The sequence below is a fragment of the Triticum aestivum genome, chromosome 3A (assembly GCF_018294505.1).
Source record: "Triticum aestivum cultivar Chinese Spring chromosome 3A, IWGSC CS RefSeq v2.1, whole genome shotgun sequence".
In the NCBI taxonomy this organism is placed as follows: domain Eukaryota; kingdom Viridiplantae; phylum Streptophyta; class Magnoliopsida; order Poales; family Poaceae; genus Triticum; species Triticum aestivum.
In genome coordinates, this window is record NC_057800.1 from 80,470,147 (window position 1) to 80,498,129 (window position 27,983).

The 27,983-nt window shown below is 43.5% G+C and overlaps 2 protein-coding genes across 2 annotated transcripts; both read left to right on the forward strand.

Moving 5' to 3' along the window:
* The first annotated feature begins 904 nt into the window (after positions 1 to 904).
* Positions 905 to 6,401, forward strand: LOC123060413 (ubiquitin-conjugating enzyme E2 2). The gene is made up of 6 exons (XM_044483122.1): positions 905 to 1,120; positions 1,472 to 1,608; positions 1,713 to 1,738; positions 3,524 to 3,613; positions 4,242 to 4,330; positions 6,035 to 6,401. The coding sequence occupies exons 2-6, from the start codon at positions 1,484 to 1,486 to the stop codon at positions 6,161 to 6,163; spliced, it is 459 nt and encodes a 152-aa protein (XP_044339057.1). The 5' UTR covers positions 905 to 1,120; positions 1,472 to 1,483; the 3' UTR covers positions 6,164 to 6,401.
* Positions 6,402 to 8,079: 1,678 nt separating this feature from the next.
* LOC123056808 (uncharacterized) lies at positions 8,080 to 14,663 on the forward strand. Its single transcript, XM_044480073.1, has 5 exons — positions 8,080 to 8,298; positions 10,754 to 11,269; positions 11,357 to 11,445; positions 11,575 to 11,812; positions 13,882 to 14,663. Exons 1-5 carry the CDS (start codon positions 8,080 to 8,082, stop codon positions 13,885 to 13,887), a joined length of 1,068 nt encoding a protein of 355 aa, XP_044336008.1. The 3' UTR covers positions 13,888 to 14,663.
* Positions 14,664 to 27,983: the final 13,320 nt, after the last annotated feature.

Here is a 27,983-nt window from a genome sequence, read left to right on the forward strand (position 1 = left end):
CTGCCAGACTTCCTTTACCTCTATATGCCACGCGAGCAATTGCAAGGTAAAGCATCGTATAAGTTTCTACATGTTGTGTTTGGTTGAGATGCAGCAAACTACCTGAAAACACGTGTTTATATGATTTGTTTTGAAAAAATGTGGCCATAAGGTTATAATCGTCTCCATTAGTATTTCAGTAATATTTGGTTGCATATTTGAATTAAAAATAAGAATACATATGATTATTATATTTGATTGTTTGTAGTTGTAAAAAAATTATTAAATACAAATAGCATAATAGAATGATAACTATTTCCACTTATTATGGTTGCACTTTAAGGTGAATACTTTTCACATATTTTCATGCATGGTTACATGTTGATGTACATGTTTTCATGTTAAGATAAGTAGATTAGGAGGTTCATCTTAGAATATACTTCCTCCATATTTGTATACAAGGTCACTTTTATATTTTTATGTTTAGCTATTAATTCCATCAATAAAATGTGAGTTGTATGTCACTGAATGCACATTTCAAAGAACTTTTTGATGATATACTCCCCCCTTCCCGAAATACTTTTGTCAAAATGAATAAACAGGGATGCATCTAGACGTATTTTAGTTTTAGATACATTTTTAATCCATTTTTATGACAAGTATTTTCGGACGGAGGGAGTATATTTTATGACATATAACCTACTCCATTCATTCGGAATTACTTTCTTAGATTCACAGATATATCTAGACACTGTTTTTATTGATCAAAATTATAAGTTAAAGTTTCACACGAAAATGAAATGACCTTGTATAACAAAATGAAGGAGTATGATTTTGTGCGATATTTTCTCTTGGCATCCTTCTCAGCATCGTTCACCAAAACAATTTAGGTGCCTTTCGGCAGGATATTTGGATCACTTGCGTGCGTGAATCGACCAGTGGTGGTGTTGTCATCGCTGACTTTCCTCGACTCTCCTGTCCAATCCTTTTGCCCCCCTTCTCTACATAGCCCCCCTCCATCCCCGACCCTCCCTTCCATCGCCCAGGCCGACCTAAAGCCGTCCATTCCGTCGTCTCCATGCTCTAGGACAACGAGCACGCGGAGCCCACGTCTCCACCCCCACCGCCGGCCGCATCTCAGGTGACCGCCGATCCCCCGCCCCCTCCCAGATCGCCCGATCCCTAGCCTCGCCCCCCCCCGATTCGGTTCGTTTTGGGGATTTTTTTTTAGGCTAGAGCTCTCGATTCGACCTAGATAGGCGCTTGTTCTCTTGTCAAATTCGCCTGCTGGTGTGCGCGGGAAGGCGGGGGCACGAGCAGTTGGGTCGGAGGAGGGACGATTTGAGCCGAGCACGCGGGAGCGAGAGCGCCGCGAGCGAATTCCGTGTCGTAGATTCATTTCCGATGTTCGCGAAAATTTGGGTTGGCGTCGTTATGTATCGGTTGCTAGCTGTTGTGGCGGTGTACTCACATGGTGGTGTGGCTTTCGCAGAGAATTTCGAGGATGTCGACTCCTTCAAGGAAGAGGCTGATGAGGGACTTCAAGCGGCTGATGCAGGACCCTCCTGCGGGCATAAGCGGGGCGCCGCAGGACAACAACATAATGCTGTGGAATGCTGTGATTTTTGGGTATGAATGATGCTAGGGTTACATGGTCGCGCCGGCCCTTTCTTTTCCTCTTCAATGTTTTTGGGTCATGGTGTGCTCATGCATTTGCTCGTGTTGATTTGCAGCCCTGACGATAGCCCGTGGGATGGAGGTTAGTTGATCTAAGTGTAGTTGCTAGCTCTTTGAATGATGTCCTAGAATTTCCTTGCTGGACTCCCTTGGTTTTGGTTGTTCTTGAACTGTTGAAATCTATCGTTTCTACCTGCAGTTGAGGTCTCATGTGTGTAAGCATTTAATATCATTTACATATGCTGCTGCCATTGGTGACGGAAGATTAATACCAAACATACTAATGTTAATCAAGTGCTATGGAATACCATAATCTACTAGTATAGGTGTCTGGCAGAACAAAATATGGCCATGTAAACTTGTCACCTCAGTCAAATACATAGTACCTCACAAGCAAACACAGTGGTAAATCACAAATTGGAATTAACATGGACAGGAGAAATATCCCTCATTCCATATTCAAGTATGTAAAGTACCTGTTGATACCAATGATATAAACCGAGATAAATAAAAATATCACCACCATTTCGAAATTGGTGCAATTATTAATGTTGGTGTCACTGTCGAGAGCAAAGGTTTAAATCAGAATTTTGCGCCAAGGGAATGATCGTCTCTGGGTGGGGGATGGTGGTGGCGCGTGTGATTAAGGTGTGTGGTGGCGTTGGCCCCAAACATAGCTGCATGATCGTATCTGGTTCTGGTGAATTTAATGTGGGCTGGCCAACGGACGATGCAGACGAATGAGGTTGTATATGGCACAATTTGGCTTTGCCTGGGTTCCTACATGCTAGGTGCCATGGCCACCAAATTAGCAATTTGGATCCAATCTGCATATCTCCTGTCGTAATATTGGGAGTTCGACATATGGGATGATGTGGCGAATCAGGGGTGTGGTACGACATCGAAATGGGGATGCGCCGTTATGTGCCAACCAACCTCATGATGGATTCCCTGATGTTGTATTTTGTCGTTGCCACTGCTGTCCATGCACTCCTTTCCTGAGGCCGTTGGAATAGTGTCTGTCTACTGTATTAGAAAAATAATAAATATACAACATTATTCATGTAAGGCAGTGTGGAATATAAAACGACACAAATGACCATAACCTGTTTTCTTCAGAATAAATGCCATGTACTTAACTACTTAGACATGTAGTTATCAGAGTGCTGAGCAGAGAAAAAAGAGGTACTTTGATAGGTTTTCTCATAAGTTATTAAGCTTATAATATAAGTAGGCTTTGTTACGAAGTTGAAGTTGAGTTCCAAATTTAGCATGTTGTGTTGGTAAAAGGTACTCCCTCCGTCCCAAAATGTAAGACCATTTTTGACACTAAAAATGGTCTTACATTTTGGGACGGAGGGAGTACCTATGTAGAATAGAAGAGTTATGGCTAGCTAAGGCAAATAGCTGAGCTATTTGAAGCTATAGCGGTTATCGCTACTATAGTGGAACATTGGCATATCGCTTAACGACTAGGGTCCAAAACAATCTGTAGTCCAGATAGCTATTTAGAACCTTCCTCAACAGATCGACAATACAAAATTTGAGAACAGAGTCTAGGTCAACTCAGTGCAGTAACTAACATCACATGCACTATTTGTATGGCAAATAGGTTGCTTATATAGCATGGTTTATAAAGCGGTAAAGCGACCTAAAGCGAGCACCACCCGCTCTAACGCTTAAGCGACGCCTAAGCGCCTAAAGCGGGCAAATATCTAAGGCGCTGCCAGGGCGCCTTGTCGCTTAAGCGACACTTAAGCGTCTGAAGCGGGACGCTTTATAAATATGGTATCCCTGTTATTTTAGTTCTGATTCCATATTTTGATTTCTTCTTTCCATTTTGTGCTGAGCTGTATCCCATTTTCAGGCACGTTTAAGCTGACTCTCCAGTTTAATGAAGAATATCCTAATAAGCCACCAACAGTTCGGTTTATTTCTCGGATGTTTCACCCTAACAGTAAGTTGTTTCACCTCATCTTTAAATACTTGTGTGCACAGGAAATAGTTAGATACTCCCTCTGTAAAGAAATATAAGAGCGTTTAGATCACTACTAGATCACTACTTTAGTGATCTAAATGCTCTTATATTTCTTTACGGAGGGAATACATAGATAAAATTAAGCTGTCATGCATTTCTGATCGAAAGATTGATCTGTCACGTATTTCTAACTGAAAGATTGATCTGTCACATACTACCAAGTGTATCTAATTTTTAAATCTGTGCATATTTTTATATATGGAGCCTACTTACTTTGTTTGCCCTTAGTTCTCTTGTTCCTTCTGTTTCAGAGACTTCCAACAATTAACTACCGTCCTTTGTATTTTGTTACCTGCTTTATAGATGTACACTTGTCGGTTGTGCTGTGAAGGCTTGATATTGATTTTATGCCGTGAATACATATTTGCTGATTACCTTGAGCAAGCATGCTGCAGCCTTTACAGCATACTTTGAGTGCATGCATCGCTTATGCTGATGAAACTTTCGCTTTCTTTTTACTCTGCTGATAGAAAGCCAAAAACAACTATACAAGTCTTGTACTCTCCACTTCTATTTGTCATCGTGACCTTTTTCTTGTGGCCTGCAGTTTATGCTGATGGAAGCATATGCTTAGATATTCTACAGAATCAGTGGAGCCCAATATATGATGTAGCTGCTATACTTACATCTATCCAGGTACAAGAAATAAGCAGCTCAGATTATTTATAGTTTTATGCACCAACGCTTTGCAATGCCAGCTCATTACTTAATTACTAGAGCATATATTTTAAAATTCAACTTTGGAATCTATTCAAGTCTTGACTCATGCATGACATATTTGGGTAGCTCTGCAGTGCTACGTATATTTTCAACACACTTGCTCCAATTGTTTGAGCATGTGGGGGATCAATTAAATTAGTGCATCTTCATTTTTTGGCAACTTTAATTAGCCAATCCACGCCCTGCTGCCTGTATCTTGTAGTAAATGCCTGGGATTCTGCCACCCACAGGCTAATTGCACCTCGGACGTTAGATGCAAAGCTTGTTACAATTATGGACACATGACCCTATCCTTTCTAATAATTGTACCTCGGATTACCTTGAGCAAGCATGCTGCCGCCGCTCACCCATTAGCTTGCCCTGCTGCTCACCCATTAGCTTGCCCTGCCGCTCACACTCTTGCTGCAGACAGAGAAGAAAGGAGCGGGCAGGGTGAGAGGTGAGAGGAAATCCCTGGGAGAGAAAGAGGAGATAAGGCACTGACCTAGCGCCGTCGCTTGCTAAGTGATACACTCTACTGTAGCTCTGTGCGCGGCCACCAAAGCCGCAGCAGGGATTAGCGAGAGGGACGGGATCGGTGTGGCTGGGTTATTACATGAGATAAAGGCAGTGATAGGAGAAAAACATTTCAAGAGGATGAGGGAATTGCAACTTCACGAGCTGGTTTCTCTCATCTGGCATTTTTTCACGGCTATCGTCAACCAACATATGGAGAGTATTCCCCAAATGGGGTTGCCCTTATCCCTCTGCTATCTTTCCTTCTAAACTAGTGGTATCGCACCAAAAAGTGGCTATACCTGTCCCTTGCATGGATAGCCACCAAACCAAAAAACACCACCTAAAATCTTGCCTAATCGCCTTGAAGGTTATTCTCGACCTTGGCCACAGGAATCAATACAGATTCATCAAAGGCCATACAATTCAGGACTATAATGCTTGGAGTTCCAAATTTCTTCATCAGCGCCATCAGTCTAAAAGGGAGATTGAGGTGCTCAAACTAGACTTGAAAAAGCCTTGACACGTTGGTGCACTGCACAATTATTACTACTAGCTAATTGCCCATGCATTGCAACGGAGCATACATATTATAGTGATCCTCCTGTCCAAAGCTCGGTGATAATTTCCATAATTAGTGTGATACCCCGTCCAAAGAATGATATCTCCACTAGTAACGTAATCCTTCCGTCCAAAGAATGGTACTCTTCATAATTAACGCGATCCTCCCGTCAAACGCTCGATGATACTTTCCATAATTAATGTGATCCTCATGTCCAAAGAATGTTACTCTCTATAATTAATGTGACATAACCAAACGAAACCACGACGTACCATCATGACGGCAGACTCCCCTTTAATAGTAGAGATACTTGAGGCCTATGGATTTGATAGCCACTGGATTAGATGGATCAAGTCCCTCAGTTTACTTCTGCTATCTTGCTCATTCAACATATTAATGGCCTACAGGTTGATTTCTCTCTATAGCCTATGCAAGTTTTAAAGTGTGAGTGATATTACACAGAAACCGTGTTGTGTTTCCAGTCACTCTGCATGTCTCTGTTGGAGGCAATGGTGTTGGTTGTGCTTGGGCTGAACTAACCTGAGCTTTTGTGCCATTTGCAGTCGCTGCTGTGTGATCCTAACCCAAATTCGCCTGCTAACTCAGAAGCTGCCCGCATGTTCAGTGAGAACAAGCGAGAGTACAACCGCAAAGTGCGGGAGATTGTTGAGCAGAGCTGGACGGCAGACTAATAAGTTGAGCTCACCATGTGTTATCATGCGGTTTCTGTACCAAAATGTTTGTAACTAAAATGACTGAACTCTGTCGTTACCACCTGAAACAGCAACTTGCTTTGTTGCATCGTTTGGCTGGACGGTTGGAGATTGCTCTGTCATGGCCTGTGTCTACACTGTCTGTATCTGGAACGCAAACATTTTGTAACGTCTTGTGTGAGTTTGTAATGTTGTATCATATCACATTGATTCTGAACTCCGGCGCAAATCTTCACCCACTATAGTTGAATGGTGTAGAAGTTCTAAAAGAATCATGAAAACAACGAAGTGGCTAAATATCATGAGCAATATATTATATATGAACATCAAAATTTCTGTTAGTGTAGTTATTCCGTAATAAGTTGAACACTAATTTCCATGTGGCTATAGTTGGTTGAGTTGAAGCAAGGATGAACAAGAAATTTGTTTAGTCGTCTGAGCTTCTTTGGAATACACATTCATCTTTTTATATAATATCCTGAAGTTATTTTCTAATATATACAATTCTTGTACAATGCCCTTAACAAAGAGTCACATATGCATTGACCAACACCACTGGCGATGAGTTTGGAAGAGTTGCTGCCGTGAAAGTCGGCAGAAGTACTTGAAAATAATCATGTTAGATGATCATGCCTGGTGATGTCAACCCTCCTCATTGCTCCGTCAGTTCTCTTTGGTATGTCCTTTTTGACAGCCCCTTATTGCACTAACATTTCACCCCTATCTAACTTGCGACCTGAAAATATGTGTCATGCATGAAATTATAAGAATAGAAGTGGCTATAGTGCTAATAGCAGGTAACTTGTCGGAAAACACCCTTTGGAACATGGTGGTAATTACACCTGATAGCCGATTTTATTTCTAAAAAATTCAGAAAAAGTCAAAACTTCCAAAACTTTTTCCCAATAAACTTGAGCTGTCGTTTCTGTCGTACAAAAAATATTCTATAATGAAATATTATCCGACAAAAATGACAAATTGTCAGGGAATATAGCATGAACAGTACCTCATATATATAGTGATAAATTTGTTTTTTTTACGTCCACAAGAACATGAAAGTCATTTCTTGGCGAATTTTGTATACGAGTGCAACAATAAATCTACTTTGCTTGCAAAAGGTTTCAGATTTTTTTTGCCTTTCTTGCAAATTACTATTTAAAAAAAATCGGGTGTAATTACATCCGAGAACCATAAGTTCCCGTCCGTAACTTGTCCTCCTTATCCTTAACACATAGACGCAAAAAAGAATTGCAATAAAATAATGGTACTATATCACTCGACACTGTAAATGTTAATTGACAGACAACAAAGACTCGTGAGTTGGGGAGTAAACACGGTACGCCATTATCTGTACATATGGTGTCACGAGGAATTACAAGAGGGAGTGAAAGATGTGTTTAAGTGTCCTGACAATTCATGTGTAATAACAACTCTATGGTTTTTGTGTGATGTGGCATGCCAAGACGACGGAAATTTTGTAGTACGTACAATGATAAGTTTCAAAATTGAATGATACAAAATACAAATACACAACGGCCCACACTCTCTCATGCCAAAAGTAGCTTCTGAGGCAACTAATTCTATTTTGCCTATCTCCAATTTGTTCCAACGCTGCAACAAATATTAAAGGAATGTAATGAAATTTTACACATGAAAATAATAAAGATGAATATTATTAGTCACCTGAAATCCTCCTCTGGCTCCTAATATCTAGTGACATACTATTTAACCTAAACACTTGTTTCAACAATCTATTCGATGGCTTAGAGTTAGAATATTGTAATGAAGCTTCAGTAGATTGACATCACGTTACAGCTATATATGTCAAGCAACTGGTAGGTACTTTGATTCTCTGACTTGACTACAATCTAACGGAAGCATGCAAGCCATGGGCAATGGTTTTCCACATTGATTGTGGCATAGAGATGAGGATGAGGAAGGAAGCTTGGACGGTGATCACTTTGGTGGCATGGACTATTTGGAAGCACAGAAACGACGTCGTCTTCAACGGCGCATTGCCTTTTGTCGACATGGTGCTCGAGCGGATCAACGCGGAAGGAGAGAACTGGAGGGCTGCGTCACTATTACGGCAGCCGGGATCGCTCCCGATTAGGGTAGATAGGTTGGATAGTAGCGAGTAATTAGCATGAGGTGTGTGTTGGCCCATGCGGCCGTGCACTCTATGTAACCGATTGTATCGCCATCTTGGCGCCTTCTATCTATGATCTCGATACGTCAACTTTGACGTATCATTAAAAAAACATTGATCGTGGCATCGCCAGCAGGAAGTAGCAAGCCGGCAACATGTTCGATTCCATGCCGAGCGACCACAACCAGAGCAGGTGAGAGGGCGACCCGTTCTACACCTACAATGCTTTCATGAATGCTTTCATGAAGGCAGTGAACGTGACTAGGCGAGCAAGTTCCACGGCTTTGGCACCACTGGCGACGACACGACACCCGGCGAAAGCTTGCCACTTTCTTCGGGGAGACATCCCATGAAATGATGGAGGAGCAAGAAACTAAACACGAGGCCACGAATCAAAGAAAATATAAGAAAATTGAGAGGAATTCATCGAAGAGTGATCATGGTGGAACAACACTGGCCCGTGGAGGTAGCGGCGGCAGGAATAGGCAATTTGGATGGAATAACGCTGACCCATGGCGGCCCTAGGGCAAGAGTAGGCGACTTGGAGAAAGGTGTGGTTCTATCGTTGAACTATCAACAACGGGATGGAGAGGATGTAATGGTGGAGGCACTGGTGTGCAGACGAAACGAGAATGGTTTCTAGTGGGACTTGATGCAGGGAAGATGTGAAAATTGGCAATGGCTCCTAGGTGCATATGCACCCATTGGCTAAATACATATGTTGAGAAGTTGAAAAATTCCGAATAAAAATCCCGCGTGTATATCCAGACATTCTATATGCGTGCACAAAGTTTTCGATGAAAAACGCGGGTTTTTGTGGCTTGTGTAAAAAAGACAATTTCTGATGCTTCATTACAACTATTCATTTTGCATTACTTTATCTTTTTTACACAAGCCATAAAAAACGTTATTTTTCACCGAAACTTTGTGCATGCACATAGAATGTCCGGATATACCCGTGGAATTTTGTTCCGAATTTTCCAACTTTTCAAAATGTGTATTTAGACAATGAATGCATATGCACCTAGGAGCCAAAACACGAGATAACCTTACCCGACATAGTGCGATTCTCTGTGACCTACTGCGATAATTAGGTGGGCTAAATACACAAGCAAAGCTAGGCTACCGAGAAAACGCGCACATCATCGCAAGAAATTAGTGATGACGTGGCTTCACTAGAAGCCACGAAAATTAGATAGTGAGGGGCTCTTATTTATGTATAGTAGATATCAAGGACATTGCATCGTGGATGTTGGCCTAAATAAAATGGTATGACAAAAGAAATACTCCTTCTAATCTGTATTACTTGTCGCTCAATGTATCTAACATTAAAATACGTTTAGATATATTTGTTTAAGCGACAAGTAATATGGATCAGAGGAAGTAAAGAAGATGGTGTAGTACTTTTATTTATCTTACTATTGGCATGACCTTCCTGACACACATTTCTCTCACCACTTTCTTGTGTGAATATTCCATCAACACAACATCATAAAATGGGAGTGTGTCATCCCATCTGTCATCGTAACAATTAATTATTGAGAAGTCTAGGTATACGGCTCATACTTTCTGCACCCCATCAGTAATCGATAAGAGTAGCGACATATGTTGTCAAGATGTCGGCTTTAAATATATTGATGTATTACTTTGTAAGGTCTTTATAAATAATTAATAAAATGTCTACATGCATCTCCCAGATGCAAAGGCCAGGGGCCATCCTCCTTTTCTAATAATAATAATAATAAATAATTATTCATTCACCTGCTTGTTACTCTCAGTATCCACCCTTTCCAACCCTCTCTAATACTAAGAAGACTAGGCCCGTAAGGATTCGATTTACCTGGTTTTTCTGGAATTTTTTTTACCATCCTTGTTAGCATGACACGTGTAATAAGGTACTCCTAGGCTGGTGTCTGTTTTTACTGGTCAAGAGTTTTTACACGTTGTGGGCAGTTGGTCAGCCACCGCTTTGACCGATATCTCTGGAGATCTCACCGCTTTGACCCATATCCCTGGACTTCTCGTCTAGCAATTGGAAGCAACCAGAAGTACTTATACGTGTGCACACGTGTCTACAAAAAACTGCTTAGAAATATCTGGAACCACATCAACCAACTGCCCTACAGCTATATAAATATAGAGCTTCTTGGCCATGGACACCAATCCCCGTCTCCACCTGCCCACTGCCTTCCCCAGGTCTTCTTCCTAAAACACGTCCGTGAACGACGCCCCGGCATGTGGGCCACAGTGAAAAGCGGCATCCGGCGTGGTGGTCACTGTTCGCCAGGTTCCGGCACACCCCCCGTCGTCGGTGCGCTCGACCACGCAAGAGGGCTTCAACCCTGTGCACCACGCGGGAGCAGCATCCACGCTCGGACCCGTCCTCGCCGGGCTCCCGTTCGTGGCGCGCAACGACGTAGCGGCCAGCCACAGCGGACGCCCTCGTCTCTCCCAGGAGTGCCACAACGTCGCCGACGCGGCAGGGCACGACCTGGACGCTCGGGTTCGGGCTATCCCCGCTCCTCGACGGCTCCACCTCCGCCACCACGGGAGGGCGACTCGACCTGGGTGATGAAGGTGGCGAGGGCCACGACGAGGAGGACGTCAATGCCGTGGGCCTCGCGGGAGCAAGATCCACGCTCGGCCTTGTCCCCGTCGAGTTCCCGTCGTCCGTGGCACAGGATCTACTCGCGGCCAACCATAACGGACACTGCTGTCTGCCTGTCTCTCCACGGAGTGCCACACCGTTGCCGACGCGGTGGGGCACGACTGCACGGCCGGGCGCTCGGGCTCCGCCCCTTCCTCGGCACACCCGCCCGCTTCCTCGTGGGCTCCATCTCAGGCGCGACTGGTCTCCGAGGCAGAGTCGTGGTCGGCGCGCTCGACATGGGAGATGGAGACGGCGAGGGCGAGGAGGACGTCATGGAGGAGCTCAGGTACGTCGACTTCTTGTTCCGTCATCTCACGCGCTGTTTGTGTTGATCAAATCCTCCAATTCTCATATTTGTGTTCGCGAGCTGCAGGCTTCAGGATGCTCATCGACATATACAGGCCGTTCTCCACTTGATTTATGTCAGGAGTCGAATCAAAACTGTGGTTCACTGTTCACATTGTAAGCGTCGAGCCCTCTGATTGATTGCTTCCTGCCTATCTTTACTGGTCACAAAGGTTGATCTACTCTGATTGGTTGCTTATTTCTTATGTTGACTGACCTCAATGGTCAATCTATATACATATGCAGGGGTCTTCTATCTGCTGGTAAAAGAACTCAGAGCATGCTCGACGCGATCGGACACATCGATCCGACGGCGCCGGTGTACCATTGGAAAATCAATAGGTGTAATGCTGTATTGCGGGAAGTCGTGGGAGAAAATCTTTACAAGGAAGTGATCGTCGCATCGCCAAGGGAGGACGAAGGCGATTTTGGCTGCATCGTCATCTGTGGGAATGAAGTTCTTCACGGAGTTGCCAACTTCATGGTAGCCAACCAACCTTCTCTCACTTCTCTTCTTGTTTTGTATTGCGCTGCCTAGCTATATATGGACGAACTCTTTGGTCTACATATATGAACTAAAACACACACAAGCATCAACATCTAGGTTAAGTGCATGTTTGGATTCAGTATTAAGGTTTAGATAGATGCAGGTTATAAGCAGCAAGGTGTCTCAGTCTCTTCAGGAGAAATCCCTTCACATTAAAAACTTGATTCAGGCAATTCGGCGTTTGATTCTGCATTGTAGGCTAGCTGGTGCAAAAGATATGAACAATATGCTCATATTTTTAATATTCTTTTAGTTTTCTCTTAGTTTTATTCCTTCTGCTTTGGTGTTTGTGCATACTGCTATCGTCTTATCAATGAAATAGCCAACACTTGCTGGATATTTCAGGAAAATAAGAAGCGGGGCATGAAGTTGTAGTCTCACAAGTCACAAGGTCACTGGATAGCCATTTCATATCATCATTGCGGGAAGTCAAAGAGAAGTTCATAATGATATGACATTAAGCAATTTATATGGAAATTGTTTCTGCTGCCTTCCAACTTCAACAATTTATTGCAAGATATGAAAATGAAACCATCTTTAACGCAGTACAAACATGTAGTTTATTTTGTTTTCCAAAAGTTTGATCATGTTGGATTGGATGCTCCTATTCTTTTTGTGTGTGCTTGCTAATGGCTAATCCTTAATTGATTTTGCTGTCATGATCTGGTTTTGTATGTTAAATTTTAGATAATTGTGCTGCCGCACTGATAAACTCTTATTTGGCACAGTTTGGGTGAGCCCTGGTCAAAACTAGGTACTATTCACAATTGTCCTCTTCTGCAAGGATTGCAGTTCTCTTTTTGATTGATACTGGCATGGCTGCGAATATAGCATATAGGATCATTACAGTTCACCTAAGAGTGGTTTTACGTGGTAGTGTCGAAATGCTAACTTGGTTGTACAAGTCTCGATATTCTTGCTGTTATTTCAATTTTTATTAATTTATCCTATCATTTTGTATTTTTCACCAGCCAAAGCTCGCCTGATTGTGAGAACGAAACTTGTTAACAGTATATTTTGATTAATTAGCTTTGGTATTCTTGCTGTTATTTCAATTTTTATTTATGTTAACCATGTCGGTTTTCTATTGCGGTTATACTGAAGCAGAAGTTGTTTGCTTCCCTAGCTATTTACACAAAGTACTCAGCTGCAGGGTGCAATATGTCAGGGGAGTTTGTTCCTACACGAATATATAGTTTGTTCTGGAATTATTTGGTTCTTTGGTATCATTTTTAGTATGTATGTACAAGCCTAACCTTACTTGAAAAGAGTTATGTACCATATTGTTCATGTGGATACCCTTGACGTCTTAGTAGGCCTCTCTTGGTGTAAGGGAGTACAATTATTGTGAGGGGAATCAGGTTGAAAATTGCTCCCTTGTGAACCTATAGGCATTTCGTTTCTTTATTTCCTCGCTGATGCTTCTGTATGTAATTGGTTTTTTTTTCATAAAAAATCAGGGGATCACATGGTCATGCGTATTCCCTCCGTCCCATAATGTAAGGCGTTTTTTGACATTATTCTAAAGTCAAAAAGCGTCTTACATTATGGGACGGAGGGAGTAATTCATAGTCCCTCCATCCGGAAATACTTGTCCGAGGAATGGATGTATCTTAAAGTCAAAAAGCGTCTTACATTATGGGACGGAGGGAGTAATTTATAGTCCCTCCATCCGGAAATACTTGTCCGAGGAATGAATGTATCTAGATGTATTTTAATTCTAGATACATCCATTGTATCCATTTTTACGACAAGTATTTTCGGATGGAGGGAGTATATAGCTACTTTACCTGTTTCGGTATTTGGTGTTTGCTTTGTACTCCCTCCATCTAAAAATACTTGTCATCAAAATGGATAAAAAGAGATGTATCTAGAACTAAAATACATCTAGATACATCCCCTTTTATCAATTTCGATGACAAGTATTTCCGGACGGAGGGAGTATGACATTTTGTTGATTCCGTCTACTGATGTTGTTGCTACTATTACTGGATACCTCTTGCCAGGATTAGTGCAGAGTTCTGTGTTCTGCAAGTGTTGTTGACTCAACACCTCTTGAGTCAAGACTGGTTCAGAGAAATTGGTAACTGATTAGTTCACTAGCTTTCTTCACACCATAGTCATCAACGACTGCAACTACAATGCTATGAAGACAGATGTACAAGAGCTGCTCAGCCGCACAAGAGTTGAGCAAAAACAGAAGAATTAGAAATAGAGACATGGCAAAAAGCAAACCTTCAGCAAGTGAAGTAAGGCAAACAAGGATCTCCAAAAAAGTTTTTCTCCAGTTTCTTGATATTTTGCTAATCCGTTAAGAGTCAAGATGTGCATCCAGCAACAACTTCAACATTGTCTACACAGGGAACAGATCACCAAGAACAAAAGCAGAAGAAATAGCTTCATCTCTCTATCACTACATCACAGAGACAAACCAAGCTGGAGGATCAACATCTCTGGTCTAAGAAAAGAACCAAACCTTTGCAATTCGGTATCCAGTAGCCATTATCACCACCTACCATTGATCACATGCACATACCAACTAGATGTATTCTTTCTTTGTATGAACTACTTTGCAATGAATTAAGTCATGGACTGACTTACCAAACATTGCAAAAAGCCAAATAGCTTATCGATTCATGTGGCGCGGCGTGCCGCCGCGCACTACACGCTAGTTTTTTCGACCACTACAACAAATTGTAACATGGAGGAGGGACTTCAAGCCATGGTGATGTACGTGAGATAATAGCATGCTTGTTCGCTTGGGACAATGAGGAAGTGACAAATGCATTATGTATCTATGTGGGAACATAATACTAACATAGTTTGAGGTTTCCGTGAATTCCCAATATATTCCAGTTATTACAACGACCTTCTCGTAATAAGGCGGTATAGTTGTATATCTAAAAGAGATATTTAGAAAAAGAAATAAATGAAGAAAAAAAATCTTTCTTGCTTTCTCTCTCTCTCTCTCTCTCTCTCTCTCTCTCTCTCTCTCTCTCTTTCTAGGATCCATTATTCTCCTTTTAATTGTTACTATCCATATAATATCTAGGAGATATGGCCGACAAACTTGTCTAATAATTAATGATATCCTCTAGGATATATCTTTTTGGTAAACTAATACTTGCCATCTTTGGCATAAAATTTGGCAATAATTCATCCGCTCCTTTTTGAAGAAAAAAAGGAAAAAGAGAGAAGCAAATAGTAGCTTGGACCCAGGGTGCAAGCCTAAGGAAGTTGAATAAAAACATTATTTTGAAAGTTGAGACAATGAACTGACACAATAATCACTTGTTTAAGATGAACATGTAATTTTGTATCAACATTGGTGATATTTCTTCTTCTTGCAAGATCGAGTGACTTATGTTTCTATAATAATACCATAAATCATTCAACACTTGTTTGCAGATGAATTACTGCCAAATTTTATGCCAGAGATGGCAAGTATTAGTTTACCAATAAGATATCCTAGAGGATATCATTAATTATTAGACAAATTTATCACCCATATCTCCTAGATATTGTATGAATAGTAGCGATTAAAATGAAACCTTCTAGTTAATGACACAATTGAATAATGCATGAGGCCCTCCTAGTTTCACATATATGCAAGATCCTTATAAATATACATAATATCACTTCCCATAACATCCCTCATCAGAATAAACACTATCGCTACAGATGCATCCCTAATTTCCACACCTTTCTGCTGAAAGTTCTTGATTTTCCTAGGAGCTATGGATCCTAATGGCTCCTATCCTAACAAAGTCAGATCCACTGAAAGTGAAGCCAATGTATCCCTATCAGCACTACCACCAAACTTGCCTGATGCACAATTTACTCCTTTATCCATGGCCAACGCCCATAATTCTAATCCCAACCATAGTGAAATCATTGAGAACCAGCCAGAAATGTTATCGTACCAAGCTTTCTTGTCAAATCCTATTAGGAACTACTTTGGTTCATCAGATTTAAGGAGGATATTGTCCATGGAGTCTCCATCAGTCACATCCTTACTCCAAGGAGATCCCGTTGCTGTTGTTCATGCCCACCTTAATACTATTGGAGCAACAGATGATGGTCCAATCTTTGAGATCCCCACCACCCATGTCATTGAGGTAAACTCACTACCATCACAATTTATTTATTTTTCCTAAATTTTGTCACCCCTTCACATCAATTACTATTTAGGAGAAGCAAAACATACCACATGGAGCGGTAACCCATGATGCTACTGATGGTGTACCTACCCCTCTTGCTCCATTCATGGCATCCCAGCATGGCCTGAGAGAAGACAAGGCTCCTGTAGGTGGCCCAAATGTCGTTACCGAAAGTGTTATTGTGCATGATTCTACGAGCTTACGTAAGTACAAATGCAAGATTTGTGATCGCACGTTCAACTCATCTCAAGCATATGGTGGTCACATGAAGTTCCATAGTATAGAAAGGAAGAAAAGGTTACAAAGTTGATCTTCCCAGCTAGCCAGACATCCCATGATTATGAATCCTGGGACAAATATTCCTACTGGCGCTAAAATGGATGAAAGCACAGAGGTTCTATCAAAAGTGGAGAAAGTCATTATGGTTTATTTACTTTTAGAAATAAGAGATCAATAAAATAGCATAGGATTGGAAAAATTGTTCTGTTGATGTGAAAGAATATAACTTTCTTTGCTTGCATCATTTTTTTGTTATTTCCTTATGTAATTAGTGGACTCATATATGGTTGTGTGCTATATGTTATCCCCCCTTTCTATTTGAAGTAACCATGCTTTTCAATGAAGGTTCGTTAGATCTAGGTAAGTTGTATGTTTGCTATTTTTTTCTTTTAAGTTTAATAACCGTTTCAAAATAGTTCGCTATGTAAAATCTTAGCATATTTTCCTAAACTAGTAGTTTGCTCTTACATGGATGCTTAACTGTAACATGTGGACTGACACATACTCCTCATTTTTTCTTTGAACTATATATATTCTACATAGCAACATCCAATCAATCTGAAATAAATAAGATACACAAATAAAAAGTAATACATGATTCTTCTATAGATGTTACGTACATGTAGAGGAAATAAAGTAGTATGACGCTCGACCACCATTCTCTCTATCATCGAAAACCCTATGTAACCAACGTGAAAAATAGATACATGGCTATCTATTGTGAACCCATATGTGAATAAAGCTATATCGGCTATAGTTCTTTATTGGTAGCATGGGTGGTTTGCCATGGGTCACCGACTATGGGAACAGGCACCACATGGCTTAATCATCAAACAAACTCTAGCGTTTGTAGTATTGCACGATGATCCAAATTCTATGTAATATCACTCAAACAACAACACATATAACATCATTTAAAGAAGATCATGAGGCAAATATTTTTTTAACACACTTAACACCAAAACAATGCACTATGAAGCCTAGGAGCACTATTTGTCTGAAAGGTAAGGCGATGTGCCAACATAACTCCAAAATCAAAATGGTGGCCACGAGGAATGCACAACAATGCATACAAATATCTTATCTATTAAAAATTTATCTTCAAATAAAATTTGTTATTTATACAACTTGAACTAGTTGATGATGGGTTAAACCTTGTAAACAAAAGTAAATTTCCAAATCAAAACCGCAGGAATGGTTGTACGAAATACATGTTTCTTCTATAGATGTTACACGTAGAGGAAATAAAGTAGTATGACGTTCAACCACCATTCTCTATCACTAAAAACCCTATGGAACCAATCGTGAAAGAAAAATAGATATATGACCGCCTATTGTGAACCCATATGCGAATAAAGCTATAAGCTAGAGTTCTTTGGTGGTTGCAGGGGTCGTTAGCCGTGGGTCACCGACTATGGAAACAACCACCACATGGCTTAACCATTGAACAAAAGAGCAATCTTTTCTTTGCCAGGTTTCTTTTCTAAGTACCATGCAAAAACTACCTCACCCTAGGATGTTTGTGTACACTTTTGTTTAGAAAAAAGTAAATAAGTAATTGATCTTGATGCAAATCCAAATATCTTCGTTTTTTTGTAGTATTGGATGACGACCCAAATTTTGTGCAATATCACTCAAACAATAACATCTAAAGAACATCATGAGGCAAATATTCATATTAACACACTAACACAAAAATGCAAGATATTTAAATTGTTTAACCAAACTTATTCAACAACTATGAATCCTAGGAACACAATTTATCCAAAAGGTAAGGCGATATGCCAAGATAACTCCAAAATACAAATTCCATCGTTTTGTAAAATGGTGGCAAAGAGGAACACACAATATGTATACAAATATCTTATATATTGAAAATTTAGCTTCAACATCAAATTTCTTATCACTACCACTTGAACTACTTGATGATGGGATACACCTTGTGAACGGAAATAAATTTCCAAATCACAACCACATGAATGGTTGAACAAAATTTAGAGCTTCGTCTTCACCTAGTTTATGACAACCTCCTAAATAGTGTGATGTTCTTGACATCATCCATAATACTAGTGTTGATAATGTTTGTACTCGATGGGGAAACAATAAGGTTGACATGCAATATTTATATTACATATATTTATACCAACTTTAGACATTATAATCCATATATGTAGTTGAAAACTAAATAATTCTTGAACCTAATTCACTTAGTAAAACAGATTTAGCAATAAGAATCTAATTGATTTTGAACATGATTTCCATGAAGATGGAATAAGAATAATTTCGCAATCTTGACAATAGATGATGCATTATATTTTTTGTGGACTTTAGATATATAAATCCATTTATCAAATGCGAAAATACAAATATTGTTGTAGTTTATACCAACTGAAAGAACCATTCATGGCACTGAAAAGTGTTTTTAAGTGATGTTATGTAATTCATATTCTATGAGACATGGAAGTTGCAACCTCCATCTTATCATGGAAGAAAATCTCTTATTCTTACACTAGAATGAAAATAGTACCGAATACAAAATTTTATTCTTCATCCACCCAAAAATACAAGACATGCACCTTTAATACTGACTCTGATTTCCCATTAGATTGTTTTTATCAATAGTACCACACAGATAATTCTATTCAATTCACACCATTTTCAATGGTAAACTTAACCTCCTTAGAATCACACATTTCTCTCTCTCTCTCTCTCTCTCTAAATAATAAAATGTACCGCAAAAATGTTGGAGTTATTTATATAGTTGCAACAGAATAAACTCATGATTGGTTAGAAAGAGCAAACTTTATGCCATGTTTGACATGGCCGCATGACTAAAATAAAGGATCTTGGATTTCTCCTAAGGGGCGAGTAAGTATTTCAAAAATAATTATGGTGTAACTCCAATTTTAATTATGAAAAATAATTAGATGTTTTTCACAAGTTCGAACCTAAATCAACTTGGCTAAACTAAGTACACCAAAGATATAATTATGCAAAGATAGGAAATGCTACAAAAATATGCAACAAGGCAATTCACACACAGAAGATAAATGCATTAGATTTACTCAAATATGAATCCCACATAAAAATAGATCCACCATTTATTTAACTTTGTAAAAAAAATCCATAAAAAAGATATCCAGGGCCACTTTAAAATATCGTTTGAGAATTATATACACATTTACAAATGATTTACACTCAAAACACTCTCTAGATGAACCTTTGGCCGGAGAGGTAGGAGTGGAAAGCATGGAGGAAGATATTAGAGCTCAAAGGAGTGGCTTGAAAGTTGATGTAGTTCTCTCTCAGAAAATAAGATATGGATGGACTTTGCTTCTTGTGGCTAATGGGATAGGTGGGGGTATATATAGGCTGGCTAATTTTTTTGACCTTTATACACTTTTCTAACAAAGCTCAAAACTCCTGAATGATCATCTCAAAATCATCATATAGGTGGAAACTTTCAAACAACTTGAAGGGTCTTACCAGAAGTCATTCGGAGGCTCAACTGACGAATGGCCCACCTGCACATGTTTCCCGAGGCCGTTCAGAAATTTCAATCGAAGATGGTTCAAAATGTTCGAGCAGTACATGAAGAATGAGCAGTTCTCTCGAGGTTCCAAGTGGAAATGTATGGGAGCCATGGTGGTGGTGGTCGTGGTGGGGGGGGGGGGTATTTTTCACCTCTCTCTTCCGGTGGCGTCGGGGGAACTGTCATCACCACCACCCTCTCCAACGAGTTCACCACCATCTCCATCGCATCTTCTTCCTCTATACAACGGTCCATGCATCCACGAACCTCTATAATACCCTAATTAAACATGGTGTTTTATGTGATGAATTATTATACAACGATTTATTTCACTACCATTATGTCTCAGTAGTTTTGTTTTGTCATGTGGCATTGGTTGTCTTTATTATTGATATGAATTGTATGCCATGATATAGTTCTGTCCTCTTGTACAAATATATGAGTGCAGACATATGTTGGATCACACTTGAGTGTTATTAATGTGCAATGATGAATCTATGTAAGGAGGACGGAGTGCCAATCAATCCAGAGTAAAGGAGTTATGATGCATGGGTCAGGAGGACCCCTAGAACTTAATGCTATGGTTGGGATTAACTTAACAATTTCTTAGTATTTGTGGATGTTTGCTAAGGGTTCAAATCTTAAGTACATGTGAGTCAATGAATTTTGCAGCATGTAAGCACATGCCTCTCCCATATATAAACTACAAATATGTAGATTGATTATTTTATCGTATCCAATTGCCTAGGGACAAATTCCGCAAGCGACTCCACCAATTTATTTTGAACCACCACAAAAGGCACACACTCACTCTCCTTCTAGTTATCAAACTAACTAGCAAAGTGGCCCGTGCACATGCACATGCAAGTTCTTAAGCATATCATTTGTAATACTCCGTCCATTTCTATATACAAGGACACAAACTCAAACTATAAGCACCGAGGTAAAATTAATGCCTGCTTTGCAAGCCAACTTGTCTTCTTGTGTACCGGGTTAATTAATAGTGTAAATGTTGATTAGAGGAAAATGAGCGGATGTGTGGAAGGAAGTAGCTGAGTAGACGATTATCATCCACCGCATGCATGCGAGTAGTTAAATCATGAGTTGCTAGTACGAGGCAATGTCATCAAATTTTGCCTCTATTACTGTTGGTGACCTTGTATAGCTACAAAATATATTTTTCATAGTGGCTTTTATACAAAAATAGAGGGAATTCACATTCTTATATATTCACATATATTGTAAATCTGTAGGGACTTCTTATTTTTGGTTGTAGTTTGTTTGTTATTAAGCACACGGTTCAAGTCGTTAGGTAAGCTTTATCGAAAACAGTCTTTAAGAACCGGTGAAAATGCAAATGCATGTGAGTGTAGTTAAGCGGTTGCTAGATGTAATATACATGTTACAGTGACACATAGTGGAAAATGCACAGGAGTTTCCTCAACACACAAAACATCAGATATAAGATTCACGGAACACTTTGAGACTCAAGATCCTATTATACCAGCTTAGGATGTACTGTATATTTGAATAATATAAATTCCTAAAGAACTAAGAATTGTGCTATGGTAGTGCAACTTAGAGAACTGTCACCATTGGTTCTGATGATACATAATGCAAGCATGGCTTCTCAAGCCACCTTATCGTCTAATAGTTGTGCTGGATGTATAAATTAGCATAAAGGGTTGAAAAAATAGCTATGTCTAATACAATTTAATTGCTTGATGATAATATGCACGCTTTGCTCTTTCTGCATATCAAGTGCTCTCTAGGTTTCAGCAAAAACATGGTGTACTTCCTTCAACCACACAAATAAAGAACGAACCTATAAAATTGCCTATACATTTCATGTAATCTTTCAAGAATATATAGCAACTCCAACATCTCAGAGAATGTATTGCAAGCACATTTTTCTTATTCATGCTTCCAGTCCCTGTACACAAGGTGTTCATCAATAAATTTATTCGCTCTGCCAATGAAGAAAGATAAATTTTCAGTACTGCTTAGAATTAACAACAAGACAAAATAGAAAAGTAAACATACCTAGCAGATTATCTGGTATTGCCCAGGCTTGTCATTGAGAAAAACCTTAGCAAGTTGATCGCTCTACTGGACTAAATATTACATGTTGGATGAAACCTGAGACCTAACATAAATTTGTCCGCTCATTATTGAAAAAGGCTTTCGCCTCGCTTTATATATAAAGCAATGGCTATCAAACAAACCAATACAAACACACGCCACCACCACACACAACACACCCACCCAAGGAAAGATACAAAGGTGTCGGGCACCGCCACACCACCCCATTGACCACCAAGTAAACTACGGATGCACCAAGAAGAATCGCTTGGAGCCGATAGAGACCTCCAACATGAGCTAGCCACCGAGGAGAGGTGAGACAGACAACGACGGGGCATAGACTCCAAGACCGTGCCTCCAAGAAGGGCATGCCAATGGAGTGCCGCCACTGTCCAATCCCGAAGATCAAAATTTCATCCGAAACATCATGAAGTGAGTCAGAACAACCACGACGGGGCTTTCAAGAAGGAAACGACGTCCGCGGCTGCCGACCAGGTCAAAAACCAGGCAAGTAATGCACCCCTACACTCACACCCTCCATCGCACCAATGCTAAGTTGAACACCAGCAAGCATGCCACCCGCGTGGCCATGGCTGCGTGCCCTCACCTGAGACACACGCTCCTCCCATGAATGTCACGAACCTTGCCGCCATGATCACCGCCCTACATCCAGACACACCCGAGACCAACCAAAGTCATTTGACTTTGGTCCAAATGGCGACCCCCGATTGACAGAACAGCAACAGACGCCCCACCTCGAACATCGTTAGAATTGCATCAACACACACTCGGCCAAGGAAAGGGGTCAGGAAGGGGACCGGACACCCCTGTGCTGGCGATGGGTGGCCTAACCACGTCAGCGCCTCCCATCCCTCTTGCCAACCTCCCCACCGGATCACTTCCGCTTCGGTAGACCCCCTGTAAACACAAGGACGGCCGAGATTGCCCAATACCCCTTCATAACAAAGGGCAGGATGGGCATATTTTGAAAAAGCTTCCCCCGCCGGCCCGACCGCCCGCAAAAAAAACAGGCGAAGCAATACGTATATGAATACAGCCCGCCCGCCCGGGAGGGAAAAAAATTAAACCGGCCGACCGCACGCGCCTGGTGACGTGGCAGGCATGCAGACGTGTCCGCCCGCGATCACGACGGCAGTCCTCGCAGTCAACGCGTCGCGCCGCACCCGTCGCGTCCCCACCCACCCACGTCCCCCGACCGCACGCCAGCCCGCACCCGTCCGCCAATCACGGCGCCCGAGGCGCGCATGCACGTAGGCGGTTGCACGCGCGTGCCGCCTGCCGGACGCCTCCGCTGCCGCCTGCCGCCGCGGCCTGCCGGACGCCACCGCTGCCGCCTGCCGTCGCTGTCGGCTCCTTGCCTGCCGCGCCGCCGCTGCCGCTGTCGCCTGGCCTGCCACCCGACCGGCCCGCCGCCTGGCCTGCCCCCTCCGGACGCGCTGTTCGCGGCGCTCGATGGTCAAACGTCGCCTCGCCTGCCGCGCGGTCATTAACGCGCCGGCGTTAATAGCCGCGCTGCCGCCCGCCCGCCTCCTCCCCCGCCCCGCCCTGCCCCGCTATAAAACGGCGACGCCCCGCCCACGCCCGTCCCATCGTGCTGTCGCCTGCCTGCCTCCTCCCCCGCCCCCGCCCACACCCGTCCCACCGACGCCCGTCGCCGCCTGCCCGCACCCGATGTCGTTCTTCCGCGGCAGCAGGAGCACCGGCGGTGGCGCTGCCGATGATGACGTCCCCGGCGCATGGCCGATGAGCATCGGTGTGCCGGAGACGCTGGAGCTCCACCGCTACTGCCTCCTTGTGCCGCCGGGCTGCCATCTTCCATGCAACTGGAAGATCGACGCCGACGGCTACGCGACGCCGAGTCCCGGCACGACGGAGGAGGAGCTCCGCAACCACAGCGGCGGCCGGCACAATATCGAAGGCCGGAAGCGGTTTTGGTGCGGGAAGGACTATTGGGAGGTCATGGCCGCTTTCCGCCTTGCGGCGGCCGGCGAGACCCCCGACCTGACGGGCCGCAGCGGCCGTCTTCGCGCACCGCCTCCACCGCACGATCGCCACAGACGTGGCGGCGGCCACGGTGTGCACCTGGCACCGGCGCCCGCGCCGGCCGCCGCTCCCTCGCCGCCGGGGATAGACTTGCCGCCGGAGCAGGTCATCCTCCACGAGGACGGCGACCCGGATGACACGTCGGGGTACCACGTGGCCGTACGGGCGTTGGAGGCTGCAGCGGCGGCGGCGGAGGCGATGGAGGCCGCCGAGATTGCGGCCGCAATCCAGGCGGCCGAGGCGGCGCAGCAGGCGGCGATGGCAACGCCGAAGTGGCAGCAGGTGCCGCCGGAGTGGCAGCAGGAGTGGGAGCAGGCACCGGCGGAGTGGCAGCAGGCGCCGGCGGAGGAGGAGGATTCCGACGACGATCCGGTGGACTGGGACAACCTCGCCAACCGGTCCAGCAGCGACGATGACGGCGGCGACGGCCCGGCCGTGATTGACCTCGTTGATAGCGACAACGAGTAGTTTTTTTACTGTGTTTTTTATTTAATTTGGTTATGTCGTTGTAAGCCTAAGTAGTAGACTTTATGTATGAAGTTATAATCATTGAGTTCGCTCGACTATGTAAAATATTTTATCTATGTTGAATGAAATTTAAGTGAAATTTCTTTTGTCCTTTTCATTCAAGAGTTTTGATTTGATGATGAATTTGTACACGAAAATATGGTAAAACATAATAAAATAGTAAGGACGCTAAGGTACGTGATTGCATGCATGTAACAGAACAAAATTTTGCGAGTGTGTGTGCATCCCGAATGTAGTCCTACACGCACGATATGAACGAAAGTAGACAGGAAACACACGTAGCTCAGTGTGTGTCCGGACATCGGTGTAGGGTACTTTAGCCTAGGAAACCCTAGAAAATGCGTCGAGGGTTAAAAAATTGCGAGAATTGGCGTGGGTGCTGTGGATGGTGATGGCAACGTGTGAAAAAAGTGTCGTGACGTTTGACAGAGTAGAAAAAACCCGTAGTTGGGAACCCCCTCCCCGGCAGACCGAGAAGTAGCTGGTTGCACTGGGGCTACGTGATCGCATGCATGCAATTGCACCAAAGTGTGCGTACATGTGGGCACGGCCAACGTAGCCCCCACGCAAGGTTGGAACGAAAACGGACACAAAACGGACGTTGCGTCACGTCCGGGCAGTGTTTTTGCGATTTTCGACCTGGAAAACCCTAGAAAATGAGCCGAGCGTCGGAAAAATACGAGAATTGGTGTGTGTGCTGTGGATGGTGATGGCAACGTGTGGAAAAAGTGTCGTGACGTTTGACGGAGTAGAAAAAAACCGTAGTTGGGAACCCCCTCCCCGGCAGACCGAGAAGTAGCTGGTTGCACTGGGGCTACGTGATCGCATGCATGCAATTGCACCAAAGTGTGCGTACATGTGGGCACGGCCAACGTAGGCCCCCACGCAAGGTTGGAACGAAAACGGACACAAAACGGACGTTGCGTCACTTCCGGGCAGTGTTTTTGCGATTTTCGACCTGCAAAACCCTAGAAAATGCGCCGAACGCCAGAAAAATACGAGAATTGGCGTGTGTGCTGTGGATGGTGATGGCAACGTGTGGAAAAAGTGTCGTGACGTTTGACGGAGCAGAAAAAACCCGTAGTTGGGAACCCCCTCCCCGGCAGACCGAGAAGTAGCTGGTTGCACTGGGGCTACGTGACCGCATGCATGCAATTGCACCAAAGTGTGTGTGTACATGTGGGCACGGCCAACGTAGGCCCCCACGCAAGGTTGGAACGAAAATGGACACAAAACGGATGTTGCGTCACGTCCGGGCAGTATTTTTGCGATTTTCGACCTGGAAAACCTTAAAAAATGCGCCGAGCGCCGGAAAAATACGAGAATTGATGTGTGTGCTGTGGATGGTGATGGCAACGTGTGGAAAAAGTGTCGTGACGTTTGATGGAGTAGAAAAAAAACCATACTTGGGAACCCCCTCCCTGACAGACCGAGAAGTAGTTGGTTGCACTGGGGCTACGTGGTCGCATGCATGAAATTGCAGCAAAGTGTGCGTACATATGGGCACGGCCAACGTAGGTCCCCACGCAAGGTTGGAACGAAAACGGACACAAAACGGACGTTGCGTCACTTCGGGCAGTGTTTTTTGCGATTTTCGACCTGGAAAACCCTAGAAAATGCGCCGAGCGCTAGAAAAATACGAGAATTGGCGTGTGTGCTGTGGATGGTGATGGCAACGTGTGGAAAAAGTGTCGTGACGTTTGACGGAGCAGAAAAAAAACCTTAGTTGGGAACCCCCTCCCCGGCAGACCGAGAGTAGCTGGTTGCACTGGGGCTACGTGATCGCATGCATGCAATTGCACCAAAGTGTGTGTGTACATGTGGGCACGGCCAACGTAGGCCCCCACGCAAGGTTGGAACGAAAACGGACACAAAACGGACGTTGCGTCACGTCCGGGCAGTATTTTTGCGATTTTCGACCTGGAAAACCTAGAAAATGCGCCGAGCGCCGGAAAAAATTCGAGAATTGGCGTGTGTGCTGTGGATGGTGATGGCAACGTGTGTAAAAAGTGTCGTGACGTTTGACGGAGTAGAAAAAAAACCGTAGTTGGGAACCCCCTCCCTGGCAGACCGAGAAGTAGTTGGTTGCACTGGGGCTACGTGATCGCATGCATGCAATTGCAGCAAAGTGTGCGTACATGTGGGCACGGCCAACGTAGGCCCCCACACAAGGTTGGAACGAAAACGGACACAAAACGGATGTTGCGTCAGTTCCGGGCAGTGTTTTTGCGATTTTCGACCTGAAAAACCCTAGAAAATGCGCCGAGTGCCAGAAAAATACGAGAATTGGCATGTGTGCTGTGGATGGTGATGACAACGTGTGGAAAAAGTGTCGTGGCGTTCGACGGAGTAGAAAAAAAACCGTAGTTGGGAACCCCCTCCCCGACAGACCGAGAAGTAGCTGGTTGCACTGGGCCTATGTGATCGCATGCATGCAATTGCACCAAAGTGTGCGTACATGTGGCCACGGCCAACGTAGGCCCCCACGCAAGGTTGGAATGAAAACAGACACAAAACGGACGTTGCGTCACGTCCGGGCAGTATTTTTGCGATTTTCGACCTGGAAAACCCTAGAAAATGCGCCGAGCGCCGGAAAAATACAAGAATTGGCGTGTGTGTTGTGGATGGTGATGGCAACGTGTGAAAAAAGTGTCGTGGCGTTTGACGGAGTAGAAAAAAAACCGTAGTTGGGAACCCCCTCCCCGGCAGACCGAGAAGTAGCTAGTTGCACTGGGGCTACGTGATCGCATGTATGCAATTGCACCAAAGTGTGCGTACATGTGGGCACGGCCAACGTAGGCCCCCACGCAAGGTTGGAATGAAAACGGACACAAAACGGACGTTGCGTCACTTCCGGGTAGTGTTTTTTGCGATTTTCGACCTGGAAAACCCTAGAAAATGCGCCAAGCGCCAGAAAAATACGAGAATTGGCGTGTGTGCTGTGGATGGTGATGGCAACGTGTGGAAAAAGTGTCGTGACGTTTGAGGACCATAAAAAAAACCGTAGTTGGGAACCCCCTCCCCGGCAGACCGAGAAGTAGCTGGTTGCACTGGGGCTACGTGATCGCATGCATGCAATTGCACCAAAGTGTGTGTGTACATGTGGGCACGGCCAACGTAGGCCCCCACGCAAGGTTGGAACGAAAATGGACACAAAACGGACGTTGCGTCACATCCGGGCAGTATTTTTGCGATTTTCGACCTGGAAAACCTTAGAAAATGCGCCGAGCGCCGGAAAAATACGAGAATTGACGTGTGTGCTGTGGATGGTGATGGAAACGTGTGGAAAAAGTGTCGTGACGTTTGACGGAGTAAAGAAAACCGTAGTTGGGAACCCCCTCCCTGGCAGACCGAGAAGTAGTTGGTTGCACTGGGGCTACGTGATCGCATGCATGCAATTGCAGCAAAGTGTGCGTACATATGGGCACGGCCAACGTAGGCCCCCACGCAAGGTTGGAACGAA